The sequence below is a fragment of the Thermobia domestica genome, chromosome 18 (assembly GCF_964235325.1).
Source record: "Thermobia domestica chromosome 18, izTheDome1.hap1.1, whole genome shotgun sequence".
Lineage (NCBI taxonomy): Eukaryota > Metazoa > Arthropoda > Insecta > Zygentoma > Lepismatidae > Thermobia > Thermobia domestica.
Window position 1 is genome coordinate 179,110,346 of NC_137471.1, and position 17,820 is coordinate 179,128,165.

The following is a 17,820-nucleotide window of genomic DNA, read 5'->3' on the forward strand; positions in this document are numbered from 1 at the left end:
AAAAAGTCTGGATTTAAATTCTGATATTATCAAACAAAATTATTATTTAAACAAGAATTTTAGGAATTTTCCAAAAATGGATCAACAGATTGCGACCTTGGCCAAAAATTTTAAGAATATTCCAAAAATGTGTCAAAAGATTAAGAACTTGACCATAACTAGTTTTTTGATCAGGGGCCACAAAAGTTTGGAATGGCACCTAAATCGAGCTTTCGCATTTTTTGGGGAATAAGAACGCCATACTGAGTTAAGTGATAGTTATGTTTGGCTACACTATATGCAGTTTTCGGGATATGGAGCGTAAAAGAAAATGTTTGATTGAATTAAATTTATTGAATTTTGTTGGTCAGCGGCACAACATTTTTGAACGGCTCCTAAATCGAGTTTTCATATTTTTACGAAAGAAGCACATGATATTCAGAAAGTTGTTAATATTCATTTGGTTACGTTGTACTGTAGTTCTCAAAGTATAGGGCGTAAAATAAAACGTTTGATTAAATGAAATATATTTAATTTTTTGGATCAGGGGCCACATTTTTGAACGGACTCTAAATCGAGTTTTCGTACTTTTTTACAGTATAAGCACACCATACTAAGTTAAGTGATAGTTTCGGTTTTGCACACTATATGCTATTCTCGAGCTATAAGGCCTAGAAGAATTTTTTGCGTGAAATACATTGAATCTTTTGATCCAAAAATAGCAAATATCAAACCTTTTACTGTTATAAAATAACACATATTTAAAATGTTGTTCAACATCATAACAATATATTTAATCAAAATTTAGAAATCATTTAAAGCATTACAAATTACATAACCTAGCTCTCTACAACTGCATTTTAGCTGTTTCATTCATTAATGTTTCTGAATTGTTTAGAAAATAGCTATGAAGTTTCTTCAATATCATCACAAATATAATCATCGTCTTGTAATGAATTTAATACTAGTTATTTGTGCATGATTCTGCCACACATTGATGTGCAGTGGAGTCCTCCTTTTCGGAATTCACAATTTCTGGAACAGTCACTTTTGAATCACTGTACGAGACCACAGATTATCTGGCGCTTTGAATTATACGTTTGAATTCATATAACATAACTTTACTCTTTGCTAAAAATAACAGAAATAAGTAAGACAAAATTTTTTCACAGTGTTATTCGAAAAAATTTTCAAAACGTGACCGTCAAACGGAAAACCTCAAACATTAGGTGCCAATTGGGAATACACTATTTCTTGGGTCACGTTTGGAAATGTTTTCCCAATTACACTCTAAGAAAATTTCCTCTTACTTATTTCCTTTTATTTCAGCAAAGAGTAAATTTCTGTTGTGATAATGTAAAGTTATTGTTATTTTAGTAGAGGAAGTGTTTACTGTGAAATAGTACGGCGGAAAAATTACAGATATATTCGACAGGACAAGATTTAAGAGATATATTCAAACTGTTGCGATATTTACGAAATCTATAATGAACCTCGCAAACCTTCCTCCAAGTTCAGCTGCAGAGCACCAGCATAGTTTCCGAGTATATCATTAGATAAAAGAGTGGAAGGGAAATCACATTTCGCCTGAAGAATGGTGATGGAAAATAGAGGTGGGACAGTATATACCCATGGCATCGACTTTGCCACCAGCGCCAGATAAAAATCTACTGCACCTCGTACGGTATGGTTACAAACTTGTTTGTTCCAGAAATTATGAGCGCCGTAAAAGAGGACTCCACTGCATATCAATGTCTAGAGAATGTGTGTGAGAATCATGCACAAATAAACTAATATTAAATTAATTACAAGACAACGATTATATTTGTGATGATATTGAAGAAACTTCAAAACCATCTTCTAAAATAATTGCAATATATTTTTTTATATTTTAGCAAATAGTTATGATATAATAGCCGTAGAAATGATTAGATAAAAAATGCACATTTACTAAACTCTTAGCAGCCAAAACCTAAAGAACGTAAAGAAATTTTACAAAATGCAGATTCTGAATTATTTCGATCTATTTGTGAATGTTCATATAACGTATTACAAGGAAATGTTCCATTAAATAGAAAAGAGAAAAAAGATTTAAAATGTAAAAATGAACTTAGGTATTTGGATAAAAATGTCCGTTATTAAAAAAAAATCGAATAATTGTACAAAAAGGTAGTTTTCTTACGACATTGATTGCACCTATTTTAGGAGGAAAACTATCAAGTTTAGTTAAATAAAAAGGTATGTAAAACGCACAAAACTTATTTTAATATCACCGGAAAGGGTACATCATATCAAACGATACCTAATCTTGATAATGAAATACATTTTAAATAATAAAAGTTGGAAGTAGAAGAAAAATGGGTACAGTATAGAGTGTTGTTACAAAAATGTTTAAGTATAATTCAAAAAGCTGCAACACTTACAACAGCAACAACAACAACTATCGACGACAAAGAGGAGGAGGAGAAGGGCAGAGGATGTTGAAATAATATCCACTCACCCTGACATTTGTTAAGGTAAAGCAAGACCTTTATTACGTTCATTGAAAAAAAATCCTAATATTCACTGGGATGATAATAGTAATATAATTATTTATATTAAATAATTCCAGGTGCTAATATAGTACATTTACTATCCAATTTTGTTAGATGTCTTAAGAAAAATATCTCAGTTGAAGGTTGGAAACATTTTGCTACATTAATAACAAAAGCCAATATCCTCTTAGAGTAAATTGATAATACTCAACGAATAGAATATATTAGAAAACTCACACAAGTAGAAAAGGAAGAGGGTGAGGAGGACAAAGAGGAAGGTCCTCCATCTCGTAAACATAAAACTGTCAACAAATGGCGTAATTAGAATAATAAAATGATTTTTCATAATAGTACTATAGTATAATAAGATATTGATTTCTTTCTATATTTGAATATATAGAAAGAAAAAATGAACGATTCTTATTTGCAATATTATAGTCATCAAGTTGGTAGTGGATAAATGCATACAGAGGTGACCATACCAAGAAGGTTATGGCACTGGTAGCTTTCTAGGTTTATTACGTAGTGTATTTCCATTATTAAAACAAAATGCAAAAACTATTGGGAAATATTCGAAATGTACAGGAATTAATGTAGCAGGAGACATACTAGATAATAATAGACTTATTGAAGGGCCCTTACATAATCAGTGGCAACAACCTGAAAATAATTTAAAGAGAAAAGCTCAAAATAAATTAAATCAAGTATTGGAAGGATCGGGAAGAAAAAGAAAGTTCATTTTGCATTAACAGGTTATGGTGTAAAGCGGATCAAAAATCCAGAAAAAAATCATTAGATTAATTATGGAGCAAGTTTTTAACTCACAATTCCTAGCAACAGCTCTATGGAATATTTTTCTCAAAGTACTCTTGCTTGTTATATTACCAAATTATTTCATCCTATTGTACTGGAGAAGGGAGTGTGGAAATCAGCTGTTGTTGAACTACATTATACAAGTTCATTTCAGAATGTTTTCAAATAAACCTATAATATTTATTACAGTATGATGAATACAGAAAGCTGGAACACAACTAAAATCTTACCATTACACTATTATTATGTTGACGATATTTTATATCATATTAATCATAAAAGTGATATATTAAATTTACAAGCAAAAGTTAAAGCATCGGCAAAACGAATTCAGGTGAGTAAAGTAAGAAAAGATCAGGAAAAGCATATAGAAGTACACCTATGTCCCGAATTAGCCCGAATACTAGGTTTGATCGTATACAAAAAGTCATTGCATTGTACATCATGATCGTCACTCACCAGATTTACAAAAATCGCCAACCAGAGTTACATATATGTATGGTGATATTGTAGAACCACAGTTAGTAGGTGATACCATGCTCCATGTTACGTATTATAAATACTAATATTAAAGAGTATGGTATTAATAATGTACATATTTTTGAAAATCCTCATTATGTCCCCGTATAACGTAAACAGTTTGATAAAATTATCATTGATTTAAGAGACAGCACAAGTAATCCACTTCGTATCCAATACGGCACTGTATGTGTAAAATTTCATTTTCTCAGGCGTGATACCGTATTGTAAATTTAACTTCCGTGAATATTAATAGTAAGAAAAAATGCAGTGTGAGTGTATGAAATGAGAATTAGATTTGTATATGGGTTTTCCCACCTAAAAAAGTATTATTGGTAATAAAATAGTTTTATACAAGTATGTGGCTTCAATATCTGATAATGGACCAACAGAATTTGTAGTCGCGGTCGTGGGGACGACTATATGGACTCACCCCACATAATGTTGCAATTTAAAGGTAAAATTACTGAAAGAGACGGTTTTAATTTAGCTTCTGCCGATAAGAAAATTGCACCTGTAAATTATTTTCTCCATGCAATGTTCAGGGAGGTGCAAACATATTTGAATAATCAACTCACATACAACTGTATATCGATAATATATTGAAAAACTACTAAATTATAATGCTAATACTAAACCAACGCATCTTCAAACATCGATGTTGTTTAATGATACTGCAGGTCATATGGTCAGGTGGCCGATAGTAATTTAGGACTTAAAAAACGTTTTCTTCTCACTACTTTAAGTCAGTTATTTTAATTATTGGGTTATATTCATGCTGATAGATTCAATAAGGACAAATTTCTACTGAATTGTGTATAACTGCGAATTAAACTAATTCCACCCAATCCTGCATTTACTCTAATGGGTGAAGCAGATGCTGATGGAAAAATGAAATTACTGATGCAAAATTGCTTGTGAAAAATTGATGTATCACCCGCGGTCCAAATGGCACAAAATAAAGTATTAGAAAATCCTAAATTAAGAATGAAGTATATTATAACAAAAGTGCAGGTGAAGACAGAAAATCTGCCACAACAAATTATGGATAGTGCGCTTTCCGATCTGTTTTCCGGCATAGTGCTTAAATGTATTATTATTGTGTTTGTTACGAACACTGCTTTCGATAGGACTTACCAGACAAATCCTTTTAATTTTAAGCATTTTAATATGTCATTCTTTACATTGTGCGTTGGTGGAAAGGCTGTACCACCCAAACAACTACAACCAGATTTTAATAGTAACCTATATATAGGAGAATATTCTACGTTATTTAAAGATTGTGGTATTTATTATTCTAATTAAAGTAATGATATTTCACTTGCCAAATATACTACTGGTTATACTCTACTGGTATTCGACTTAACTTCTCATTCTAGCGCTAGTTCTGCATTTCATACTAGTCCACAACATCAAGGAAGTGTACGATTGGGGTTCATTTTAAAGAAGCACTCTCATCTTCTGTAAGAGCAATTACTTACGGTGAATTCAGAACTAGAAATTGATTTCGAGAAAAATATATATTAAAAAAACATATATTAAATACCCTTATACTTTATGAAGCACTACAAAAAAGTGTCTTAAAATTATTTTATAGGTGTATATGCTGCAGATGAGCTACCTCTGTTTCTTCCAACATTTCCAGCAGCCATAATTATAAATACTAATTCTACTTTTAAGCCTGGTGAACATTGCGTTGCCGTTTATATATCTAATATGCGTGTGGGAGAGTATTTTGATAGCTATTGTATACCACCCTACATACAATATCATTTTTAAGTTTTTTTTAAAACGAAAGTTTTATTATACATGGAATAATAGACGAATTCAAGACGATTTTTTCTCAATTTTGCGGATAGTGCTGTTTTCTCTATCTGGCATGTCGTCCGTCAGGATATTCACTACGCGATTTCTTAAACAAATTCTCTCTCACCACTACTGATGCTAATGATATTACGCATTATTCGTTTACGAGAATGTGATGGTCACTGGAGCGGGATTAAGTTCTCCGTAAACCACGTGTGTTGGTCACTGGAGCGGGATTAAGCTCTCCGTAAACCAAATGTTTGTGTGTTGTTATTTTTATAATCTTTGGGATAGTCTATGATTTAACTCCGCCGTTGCCGGTCCCAAGCACTGTATGCTAAAGGAGGGTTGGTGGTAGCTACCAACGTAAAAGAATAATCATCTTTTTTAAGTTACATAGGGGTTGGTAAAAGGTACTCCCCTAAAAGTCTACTATACCTGATAAAAATCTCTGCTATGTTAAACAGGATTGTAAACTGTGCTCAGTCTATAATGCAATGTAGCCTTCCATGTGTCATTTCTGCTGTTACATAGAGTGTGATAAATGGTACACCAATGCTATTGGTTTGCAGTCTCTGCTATGTTATATAGAGGTTGGAAAATAAGTCACATTCTTTTATTTGCTCTGCTAAGTTCATAGTCTTATACAATTTCTGCTTTCTTTCATAGGGGTTTAAAAAATGGTCATAAAAGAAAACGAATACACCTGTAAAAATGGTCATAAAAGAAAATGAATACACCCCTAAAAACGGGTCAAAAATGAGAACGAGTTTTCAAGGTGTTCGATTTTCCATAGCTGGACGATACGTGTGGCATCACGTGTCATGCGACAGTGGAATATTGATTCCTTCGGTTGAGGCGGGACGTGGATTGGCCTAATGCGATCTCGTATTGCCTCATACGTTCTAGATCGATTATTTTTCTACTACTTAACTCACTCTGAAGAAAGTATACATTTTATTTATACAGGGTGGTCGTGCATTCTTGTCGGAAAATTCGTGAGATGAATCTACAGGTAAAAACAAGCAAAAAATGTCATATGAACATTGGGTGAATGCGGCTTCGTTTAGACGCTAGAGGCGTCTGAAATGTCACCTTCCGAGGCGGCAATTTGCAATATCTCAAGAACGGAGAGAAATAAGAATGTCGGGTCAAAACATATCAAAGGAAACCCCATCCGAAGAATCCAATTATGCATAAGTGGTGGCGAAACAGTGGCGGCGCTAGAGGGGGGCACAAAGAAAGTGAATGAAACATGGAGAAAAGTGAACAATTTACACTGAAAAATTGTAGGAGGGGATGTTACTTGGAATATGCAACAACAAATGTTAATGAACAAAGGCAACAGCGGCTAGTCTGTAGGGACTTTATGAGAGGCGGATTGTAGGAATACAGTATATTTGTAATGGTGAGAATTAGGAATGTCGGGTCAAAAGATGTTAAAGAAAATGCCATCCGAAGAATCCAATTATGTATAAGTGATGGCGAGACAGTGGCGGCGCCAGGGGAAGCATAAAGAAAGTGAATGAAATGCGGAGAAAGGTGAACAATTTACACTGACAAACTGTAGGAGCGGATGTTATATGGAACATGCAGCAACAAATGTTAATGAACAAAGGCAACAATGGCTACACTGTTGGGACACTATGAGAGGTGGAATGTTGAAATACAGTATCATTTTAACGGAGAGAAATAGAAATGTCGGGTGAAAAGATATCAAAGGAAATCCCATCCGAAGAATCCAATTATGCACACGTACTGCGGAACAGTGGCGGCGCATGGGAACTGCAAAGAAACTGTTAAACACTCGTAGTGATGAAACGTGCAGATCGTAAAAAACACGTATGGAAGATGAGACCCAGTGTACTGTAAAAAAAAGAGGTATTGTACTTACCATGGTCAACATAATGCCATTCTATAGCAGCTGTTCAATATGTCCTCCTTGCTCTTCGAAACAGACAGTTACACGATGGCATAAGGATTGTCTGACTGGTGCCAATATCGCTGGCGTTTGCCGTAATGTGGCAAATGCAGCACATACACGCTGGCGAAGATCTTCAACATCATGCAGGGGCCGTGTGTACACGAGACTCTTCACGTAACCCCACAGGAAAAAATCTAGGGGATTCAGGTCGGGTGAACGTGGGGGCCATGCTTGTCTTCCACCACGACCTATCCACCTCCGTGGAAATGTTTTGTTCAGATATGCACGAATGGTGTGACATGAGTTGGCAGGGGCGCCATCATTCATAAACCACATACACTGTCGTGTCCTCAGTGGCAAATCTTCAAGCAGAATAGGTAGGTTCTGAGTCAGAAACTGGAGATACGATATTGCGTTCAATCGCTGTGGTAAGAAATGTGGTCCCACAACGTTGTCGCCAATAATACCAGCCCACACATGCAATTGGAAACGCTGTTGATGCTTCGTCTCTACAATTGCATGCGGGTTGTTGAGTGCCCATCGATGGTCATTTTGGAAATTTGTGATGCCATCCCGTGTGAATAATGCCTCATCCGAGAACAATACCTGTGTTAGAAAGGCTGGTGATACACGGCAGCGGCGGTATAACCAACGACAGAAACGTCGTCGGGTTTCATAGTCACCATCGTATAACGCATGCGTTCGTTGTACGTGGTATGGTCTGAGATTATTACTATGCAAGATGCTTAGCACGACTTGATGCGAAACGTCTTCCTGCCTTGCTATTCGTCGGGTACAAATACTCGGGTTCCGGGTCACATGTCGGAGTACCCTCTCTTCCAGGGGGGTGTTCGAACGCGTCGTCGTCTCGGAATGTCTGTGTTGGGAAGGAATGACGCAGTGTCCAATCGCTGATGAATACGAATAAACATCCCCGGTGCTGGAATTAGTCGATCTGGGTAGCGTTCCGCATATAACCTACGTGCTTCTTCTGCATTACCTGCCGCTAAGCCGTACATCAAATGCATATCTGCTATTTCGGCGTTAGTGTATACTACCCTATTCATTGTGGTGCATTACACATAGCGCTTGTCAACATCAACACTGTTTCACACGACACAAAGTAAACCACATTCACATACACATGGATTACTGCCCTGCCTGTAGAGTGTAGCACTAAAACGCTTGTGCTGTTACTGTCATTGCCCCATTCAGTACGAATGAACTGTGCGCTCTCCTCTGCACCTTCGACGCGAACGCTCTCGTTACCCACGCTTTCACTACTCCTATAACTAACTCTACTACGCGACGCTCTGCAAGCCTCCTTGTTCCACCTACTGTAGCTATGCGTCCTCTGTCATCGGACATGTATCATACAGTACACCTAGAGTTGTATTCCTTGTTTCCTGATTGCTTTCAAATAGTTGTGTTTTCACCAATTTCAACTTTTCTCCATGTTTCATTCACTTTCTTTGTGCTTCCCCTGGCGCCGCCACTGTCTCGCCATCACTTATGCATAATTGGATTCTTCGGATGGGGTTTCCTTTGATATGTTTTGACCCGACATTCGTATTTCTCTCCGTTCTTGAGATATTGCAAATTGCCGCCTCGGAAGGTGACATTTCAGACGCCTCTAGCGTCCAAACGAAGCCGCATTCACCCAATGTTCATATGACATTTTTTGCTTGTTTTTACCTGTAGATTCATCTCACGAATTTTCCGACATTCATGCACGACCACCCTGTATTATCTGAGTTAAAGTTCGTGTTCCTTGTACAAAAGCGTCTTGAAACGGGTCAGCGTTTCATTTCAGTAACAACTAAAAAGAAAACCTACACACAGAGTGAACAAGTGGACAATACGTGTTATCGTACTCCCGTTTTATTTTCTCAATGATCTGTGAAATTTAAAATTGGAAGTCAAGCATTAATTTTTCAGGACTTGCCTTTGCAGAGGTTGTACTCACGTAACCACGTGTGTGTTTCGCTGGTTACAGGCAGATAAATAAGCGTCTTCTCTGAGAGAATAAGCGTCATCACTTAAATAGAAAACTCACAAATATGGTATTTTAAATATATCTGACTCGATCTGTAAGTTCTATTATGCAACAGTAGCTGATGTTATTTTTTTTTTTTTTTTTAAAAAAAAAGCTCTTTCATTTAAGTACAATCACTTTCCTTTCACAATGCAAACAAGATACGCGAAACCGCTTTCGGTACAATAATGATTTAGGTAGCTCCAAACTAGGGAAGATATTTCATAAAATGTGAGTAAAAGATAAACTACCAAAAATGAAAGTTAGCTCTGTAGCGTATTTGTATGTCTGAATCTTCAATGATAGGGTTCTCGGAGGTGTATGATTTTGGGTATTGAATATCAAGATATCAGTAGGCTTGGAATAGGACACCAAGATTATCTTGAATCACAATCCGTATAATATATATTCGTATAATCCTTCACTATAAAATTAATTGTAATCTGATCTAGAAAGAATGGCAAAATTGGTATGAGCTCATACGGTTTCTTTCGCAGGTGCATGTCTATTATAGCTACTTCGACTATTGCACTACCTACCTGTTTAAATAATTTGAAACTTTATTGCATGTCTTATCTTACGTTGTAATCCTCCTTTTTTTAGTGTTTACAATTTGACTTACGTGTTTAAACAATCCTTTTAAGGAGAAGAGACTAACATGGAATTTTGTGATTTACTCTTTCTACAAGCAGCAGAGGTACGTATATTCAAATAAAAAATTCATTTCTTCCCGTTAACACAAGTAGGTATAATTTACGTTGACGGGGTGCGCAAATCCTTCTATAACTGCCACTGGATCATGGAGAGTTTATACCCCATTGCTTTCGCCCAACAGAATGGAAGGTACAACAGGAAGGTGCAAAATGTAATCCGCTATATTATTTTAGAGTGTTATCTAATTCGTACTAACATTGGGTTGATAACAATGCCTGGTATTTCACCAGATTGGCCAGATATATCGGTGTTATTTTGATTAATGCCGGTGACTGGTACAAACTTCTTAACAGATTTTATGACCGATATATTGAAAAAATGAAATGAAATCTTTAAGTTTTACGTCCCACGGTTATGCCGGTTAGGCTAAAGGAGACGGTGATAATGAGAGATGAGTGAAATGGTGGAATGAAGAAAGTGGGAGGAAACGGGAGAACCCCGAGGAAACCCACGAGCGCGGTGTTTGTCCACCACAGAGTTCACTTGGCGGGGCTGGGATTGAACCCGGGACCCCAAGCACCAGAGGTGAACGCTCTACCACTGAGCCACCGCGCCCCCCTCCGATATATTGAAATCTGTAATGAACAATAAAACATCGGACATCGAAATTTTTCAGAAAATCCTTTAAAATGCGAATTTCCGTTGTATTATTCTTAAAGCGATATTGTTTCAATATCTATGGTAGTTTTGTTCATTTATTGAGAATAAAAAAAATGGTAACGATTAGATCTTATTGTGAAACATTGTTTTCAAGAAGAGAGATAGAGGTGTATAATTTGTCATAATTGTGTGGCATAAATTTAGCGATGAATTTAAATTGTCCAAGGATTTTTGGCAAATAACTCTTAGGCACTTCTTAGGATCTCTGCCTCTGAAGACAGGGTCCGGTGACCCTCTGCACAGTTCTTACGTCTTACACAAACATAGTTCAATCCTCGTGGTAAAAGGTGTTTTAGTTTATCAGGATTTCGGCATCCTGGCTTTGATAGCGTCTGTTTGGAGCTTTCTAGCTACCGAACCTTGAGAACACCAATTACGTAATTTACAGTGCTACCAGGTGAAACAGACAACGGACAAGTATTTCATTTCAAATTGTTATTGTGAGTCAACGATCTCTTTATGAGGATACTCTTGAACTAGATGGATTCACAAATTGTTGTTTTATTAACATGTGAGTTTTTTTCCTGTATCTATACTTTCATTGCAGACTTTGCAAATATGAGTATGTGCTTTCAGAAAATCAGGAAATGCCGAAACAATTTAGAATGTAATACAATTTAGAATGCTTTAAAGAATATTGTATTCATCGGTAACATTTTACCCAATTCCACTGACGATAGAATAAAATGTTTCTACAGGTAAAACTAATAGAGTATATAGGGTATACATAGATATTTACGCATATGTGTATAGAAGATTACGTCGAAAAAACTTTATCAAAATGTTAAGGTGGGTTGTGCAGGAAAATGTGCATTTATGACCAAACGGACGACTCATTTTTTCACATACTCTGAAGGTCGTTTAGGTGTCGCGCACTGACATTGAAATTTTGATCGTGATTTGGGTACGAAACTCCCAAAAGTATTTAACAAAAATGTCATTATTTGGGAATATTATGTAATTCTTCTTCATTACGATTGTTTGCTGCTTTGTTTATGACAAATGTGTTAAATTTCTGTTTCACCTTGTTTTTCTGTCATTTCCTTATCCTTTTCCTAAAAACTTTCAATTCTAGGATAAAAATGTCCCATTTATATTTATGTTTTCCAATAGCATTTAACAGTAAGTTTTATTCTGAAGGTTTCTGATATAAATTACTAAATAAAAGGTTTGACTTTCCAATTTCTAACAGTTTTTAATTAGTGTCTAACGCTTCAATTATTTTCATACTTCATTGTGCTAATAGCGCAGAGCTCACCCGAGGAGGTAGCGAATTGCAAATAACCCCAAGTTATTTGCCAAACCCTACTATACTAAGGAAGAGGTAAAGATTTTCTTCTAACTTTCTCCTTGGATTATATAGTCATTTATTGTTCGAAATATCAAAATATGTGCTCTATATTCCAACTTCACCTTAAGTGTTAGAAGGAAAGTCAATTTCCATTTTTTTACGTAACCATCATCTTTTTCATTTGAATATTGTTGCTCAACGGAGCATTGTGAAGGAAACATGATGCCCAATCACACAGGCCATAATATATTTCTGCGTTCAAAAAGATGGTTGGCAAAAAAAAAAAAAAAAAGCGCGAGTTTTTTTTAATGCTCTTGCTTTCTTCATTCGAGGACAATTAATTACATTAATACAAGTTTGCTACTGTCTTTTACACAATAATTCATGTGTATGTAAGGTGGAGCCCCCTTAAATAAAGCGATACTGAGGAATGCAATTGCGAATCCCGAAAATCATGGTTAAAATTTCAAAAATAAATAAACCAATAAATAAATAATATAAAACAGATAAATTAAATTTTACGATTCACGTTTGCACCTGTTAGGTTAAAAAAGATGGTGTTGATGAAGGTAGGTCTTTATTTTAGCCATTTCATTTATTTTTCGATTCAGTGATTTGATCTTTCTGTTCCGGTTTTGAGAGCTTATCTGTCCCGCTAACTTGATTACTGGTATAAAGTCATGTGATACGCGACATCATCTTCTGTCACCGTTTTCAATGTTTCAGCTGGTTAGTTGTGGCAGAAGATGGTATGTTTATAATCTCTCACTGTAGTGCCGCGGTATCGTTTCATTTTTCTCTGAGTGTAGTGCCACGATATATATATATATATATATATATATATATATATATATATATATATATATTTGATAAAGGAGTGATACGAAACCAAAATTTTTCACAGGATGTTGAAACTATTGTGCGATAATGATATTGATGTTTATAGTTTTTGTTTTACTGTGATATTGTTGGACCTTAAGAGGAGCGGTAGTTTGTTAAAGAGAACAGAAGCTATTGAGTTCGACATAATCGGTTAAAAGTTGGACTTTGTATGTTAAGGTGAGAATATTTTATTTCCGTAAGTTAATTGTGTCTGCAGTTACGAGGTATAAGAAGGAAAGTCTACGTGATGTTTCTAGGATCATACTGTTTTGTTTGAACTGGGAATTACGGTTATAATGTGATGTAATCTTCTGTTATTGCCTGCAGTTTCACGTGGTTAGTTGTGTGGGTGGTTCGTTTGTACTACTGTGGTTTTCGTGTGATGTCAAATGCCATAGAGTGCAGGTTCCTTTCAATCAAGAATTTATGCAACGTGGTTTGTTGTGCGGGCTCTCTCTTTTGTATTTGTGTGATCTGTGTGTCATATTAAATACCATAGAGGTTCATTTTGATGATGAAATCACATGAAATCTAGTGGAAATGAGCGGACGCCATTGAGCACAGTTCGACATAATCGGTGAAAAGTGTACTTCGTATGACATAACTGTCAATGTTCATGTTCCTTGAAGCAGTTGTCTGTGTGAACTGGTAGCTTCACTAGTAGATCTAGGTTGGAAATACGTGAGTTTGATATTGCAGTTTGGATATTATGTATGGAATAGGAAACTTTGTTCCGGTTACAGCATTGGGCAAAAATGTTATTTATGAGGCATGCCGAGGGTCACTACGAAAGTTTTGAGATGTGAAATAACTTACATATTTAAAATCAACTCAACACTTACATTTTCTCAAAGTATTCACCATTACACTGTACATACTTTTGCATCCTTGAAAAACACTTTTGGAAGCAGTGCCAGTCTTTTTCTTCAAGTGTGGAAAGTTCATTCTCGTAAGCCACTACAGCTTCTTAAGGGCTGCAAAATCTCTTCAGACGCATGCGATCTTTGATCCTGGGGAACAGAAAAAAAACGCACGAGGCCAGGTCATGGCTATACGTCGGATGAGTCATAAGTTTGATCTCCGTATATTCTAAAAAACGAATTGTGATTTTGGCCGTGTGTGCGGAAGCATTGTCATGATGAAGCAGGATCCCACGCAATCCAGTTCTTGGACGACGTTCCCAAAGCTTCTGGAACACTTCTGTTAGGCAAACAGTGAAGTACCACTGAGCAGTAACTGTCCTTTCTTCTTCAAGTAGAACAGTTCCAACATGCCCATATTTGGAGAAGATAGTTGAGACCATCTTCTTTTCCACACTTCTCAGTCGCTTCACTTTCGTGGGTTGATTTTCGTCTGGAAAGATCCAAACTGTAGACTGGCGTTTATTTTCAAGGTCAAATTGATAGATCCAAGTCTCATCACCAGTAACAATGTCAAAGACGCGTCTAGAATTGCCTCGATCAAATCTTGCAAGTATTTCTTCACACCATTCGACACGCATGCGCTTCTGCTGTTCAGTCAAAGTGTGAGGTACCCAATGAGATGAAACCTTCCTGAGCCAAAGATGATCATGAAGAAATTTTGTTACTGCTGGCGATCCGATGTTCACTGTAGACTCAATGTCCTTGAAAGTTGTTCGAGGATTTTTTCGAATCATTTGTTCCACAGCGGCAATGTTTTCATCTGACACAGCTGTTGCCGGACGTCCAGCTCTCCCTTCATTTTTAAGCGATGTCCAGCCTCTTCTGCATTCACAAAACAACCGAAAAATGGTAGCACTGGAAGGAGCAAAGTCCCCAAATGCCCCGTGCAAACAGTCAAGGCTTTGTGTGTCGTTCAAACCACTTTTGAAATTGTAAAGGATCATTGCCCGAAAATATTTTGTTTCGAGCTCCATTCTAGACAGCCGAATACTGCTCACATCAACAAACAAGTGAAGGCGATACTGCCGCGCCGATAAGAGAGGCGAGTTGAAATTTGTTTCGCTTTTTAGCTCTGGATACCACTACTAAACGCATTGTTGGACTTCAAATACTGTGCCACAACAGCGCGTATCTCAAAACTTTTCTAGTGACTCTCATATTTACTTTTTATTACTTTTTTTCTGTAGATGTAAAATATTAATTTGGTTTCGTTTGCTGTTGTTTCATTTCAATTACAAAGTTGTGTGAAATTTCCACTGTACACTAATTGCCGTTTTTTAAACATTAATGGGGTTAGAAGTGCGTGCTCCTCTCAAGCCTATAATTAATTTTCCTTTTATAAGAGGAGGTTTGAAGGGGCTTGCCCCTCTCATGTGATTTTTTTTCATTATCAAAGTGTGGTGGTTCTGTAATTTTATATATTATTTAACACGTAATGTATTTTAAGTTTTGTTACATTTAGAACTGATACGATACGAAGTTCACTTAGTTCTATATGTATTAGTACTTGACATATGAAATGTAAATAATAATAATACAATCATTAAATCCGAACAACCATGATTTCTAACTGATTCGATTCGTAAGGAAGTGGTTCCTTGTGATATGTAGTAAACTTCCGACCAACCTGTTGTTCATAAATCCTATTATTGAACGATTCAATTAAATGAAATGGCCAAAGTAAAGACTTCCGTTGATGAAAGATTAAGAAAACGGTGTAATGAAACAGGAGAATCCCGAGAAAACCTACGCACATGTTCTCTATCCACGACAAAGTTCACTTGGTCCGAGCTGGAATTCAGCCAAGGACCCCACGCATCACAGGTGAACGACCTAGTACTAAGTCAACGCGGCCCGAAAGTACGAAAGTTCGAATTCCTGAAAAGGAATCATATATGCAATGAATTAATGCTTTTATAAATGTGTACCAATTTCGGGTTAGGATAATCTCTTCTGTTTTCATAATGTCTTTGGAAGCATGCAATGAATTTAATGTAAGGATCCTTACAATAAATCTGCACCTATTTGTGATTAGAATTATCTCTCACCTTCTGTTTTGCTAATGTGTTTGGTAGCCATTCGGAAAAGTTTCGCTTGGAGCATTCGAGATAAATCATGGGTAAAATCAAATACGTCCATATATTTTGTTCCGCTGCAACACATTTCACGTGTGAATTTCGGAACTTTTGTGACCCCCTTTCGTCAGGCTCAATTCTTTTACAGAAGGCTCTGAAACATTATCGAAGAATACGCATAATGTAAGTATTTACAAGAATTAGAAGAAATGTATAATCAATAGTAAGGTAACTAATACTTCATTTATATAACACCTACATAAGATTTCTATGTGAGAAACCGTTCATTACTGTTTATTGTGTAAAGCAAGTCTATGTGTGCCGTAGATTGTTATTATTTTACGAAGATCATTAATTGTGTAGAATATTAATTTACGTTCCAGGTATCAAACATACCTATTTTTCCTGAAGTACTGTTGTTAACTATACAACTTCCGAACCCATGTAACTGCATTATCAATCTAACAATTTCCGAACCCATGTAACTACATTTTCAATCTGAACCAACTACATTATAGAAAATTCAACCTTACCTTTCTCCATCAAATGAATTTAAACTTTCTGTTGTTAATTGCTTGTAGTCATTAGAGTAAGTCGCGCAAGTCTCTTCAATCACTATGTTTCTTAGAGTTTTTCTATTACTTTCAAATGCAGGGTCTTCTTTTACTGCAAATTCTGATTTCACCCTATCAATGTTTAATTTCACACCGGAAGAATACATAGCTGCATCCTTCTCCATTGGTTGATCTTCCGTTGTAGATAATATTAATTCTTTATTGTCAGTCATCTGTTCGTATATCCATCCTTTCCCTTCGAGTGGATCTTCCTGAGGAAAGTCATTCTCGATTTCATCTTTGCACATCAATTTCAAATTAACTGTTTCCTCACCAGCCGTATTACCTTCACATTTAATAAAATTTTTAACTGTGCTTGATACTTCCATTTTCTTATATGCTGCTACTGTCTATGAAATGTCTTGCCAGCACGTTCGTGGATGCAACTTAATACTTGCATTTATACATACAAATAGATTTTAATAGAATACAATTTATTTACTCCTTGAAAACAACACATTTAAACACCTTCAGTTATGCTCGGGATATCCAGTGTTGCCAACAACCTCTCAAGAAAAAAGGCTAGATGACGTTCAGAAATAAGCATTATTAGGCAAAAAATAGCTAGATTTTGTACTGCTAAACTATAACCCAGATTGTAGATATGAAACCTCCCTTTATTGTAAGTGCCTCTACAAATATGCTAGATTTAACCAAAAATAGGGCAAATTGGCATAACTGGATATGACGCGTTTATTTAAAATGCCACTGTCTTGAGCTTTGCTACCGATTCGCCTTGTTTCTTGAGCTTACATTTTCTATCCCAGTTCGCCGAGAAGCGGAAGTGACGTGTGAGTATGACGTTCTAGCCCAAGAGGTTAAAATCAAAAACAGTCGAAAAAGCCATGAGAAAAGTAAAACTCGTGTTAGCCACCTACATAAATATGTTCCTTACACATTAGTCTTTCTTTGTCAATTTACCTGTAAATTTAATACAGAGGTTGTTCAGTCTACATTTGGCCAATTTCGATTTACCTAAAACTTTAGAAGAATCCATGGCGCCAGGTCCGTAAGTACTCGATGTGTTTCCTTTGGTTCCTAACAATAGCCC

General features: G+C 36.0%; 1 protein-coding gene across 2 annotated transcripts in view; it reads right to left on the bottom strand.

Annotated features, from left to right (window-relative positions):
- LOC145674844 (uncharacterized) overlaps positions 1 to 17,414 on the bottom strand; it is a 39,500-nt gene extending 22,086 nt beyond the window's left edge. The window contains exons 1-2 of one of the 2 annotated variants that reach the window (XM_081745072.1): positions 16,689 to 17,414; positions 16,129 to 16,309 (exon numbers count right to left, since the gene is read on the bottom strand). In XM_081745072.1, coding sequence (XP_081601198.1) covers positions 16,129 to 16,309; positions 16,689 to 17,098 — 591 coding nt within the window. In that variant the 5' untranslated portion in view covers positions 17,099 to 17,414. The remainder of the gene's footprint in view (positions 1 to 16,128; positions 16,310 to 16,688) is intronic. The other variant, XM_081745071.1, reaches the window with a different exon arrangement.
- Between the last annotated feature and the right edge of the window lie 406 nt (positions 17,415 to 17,820).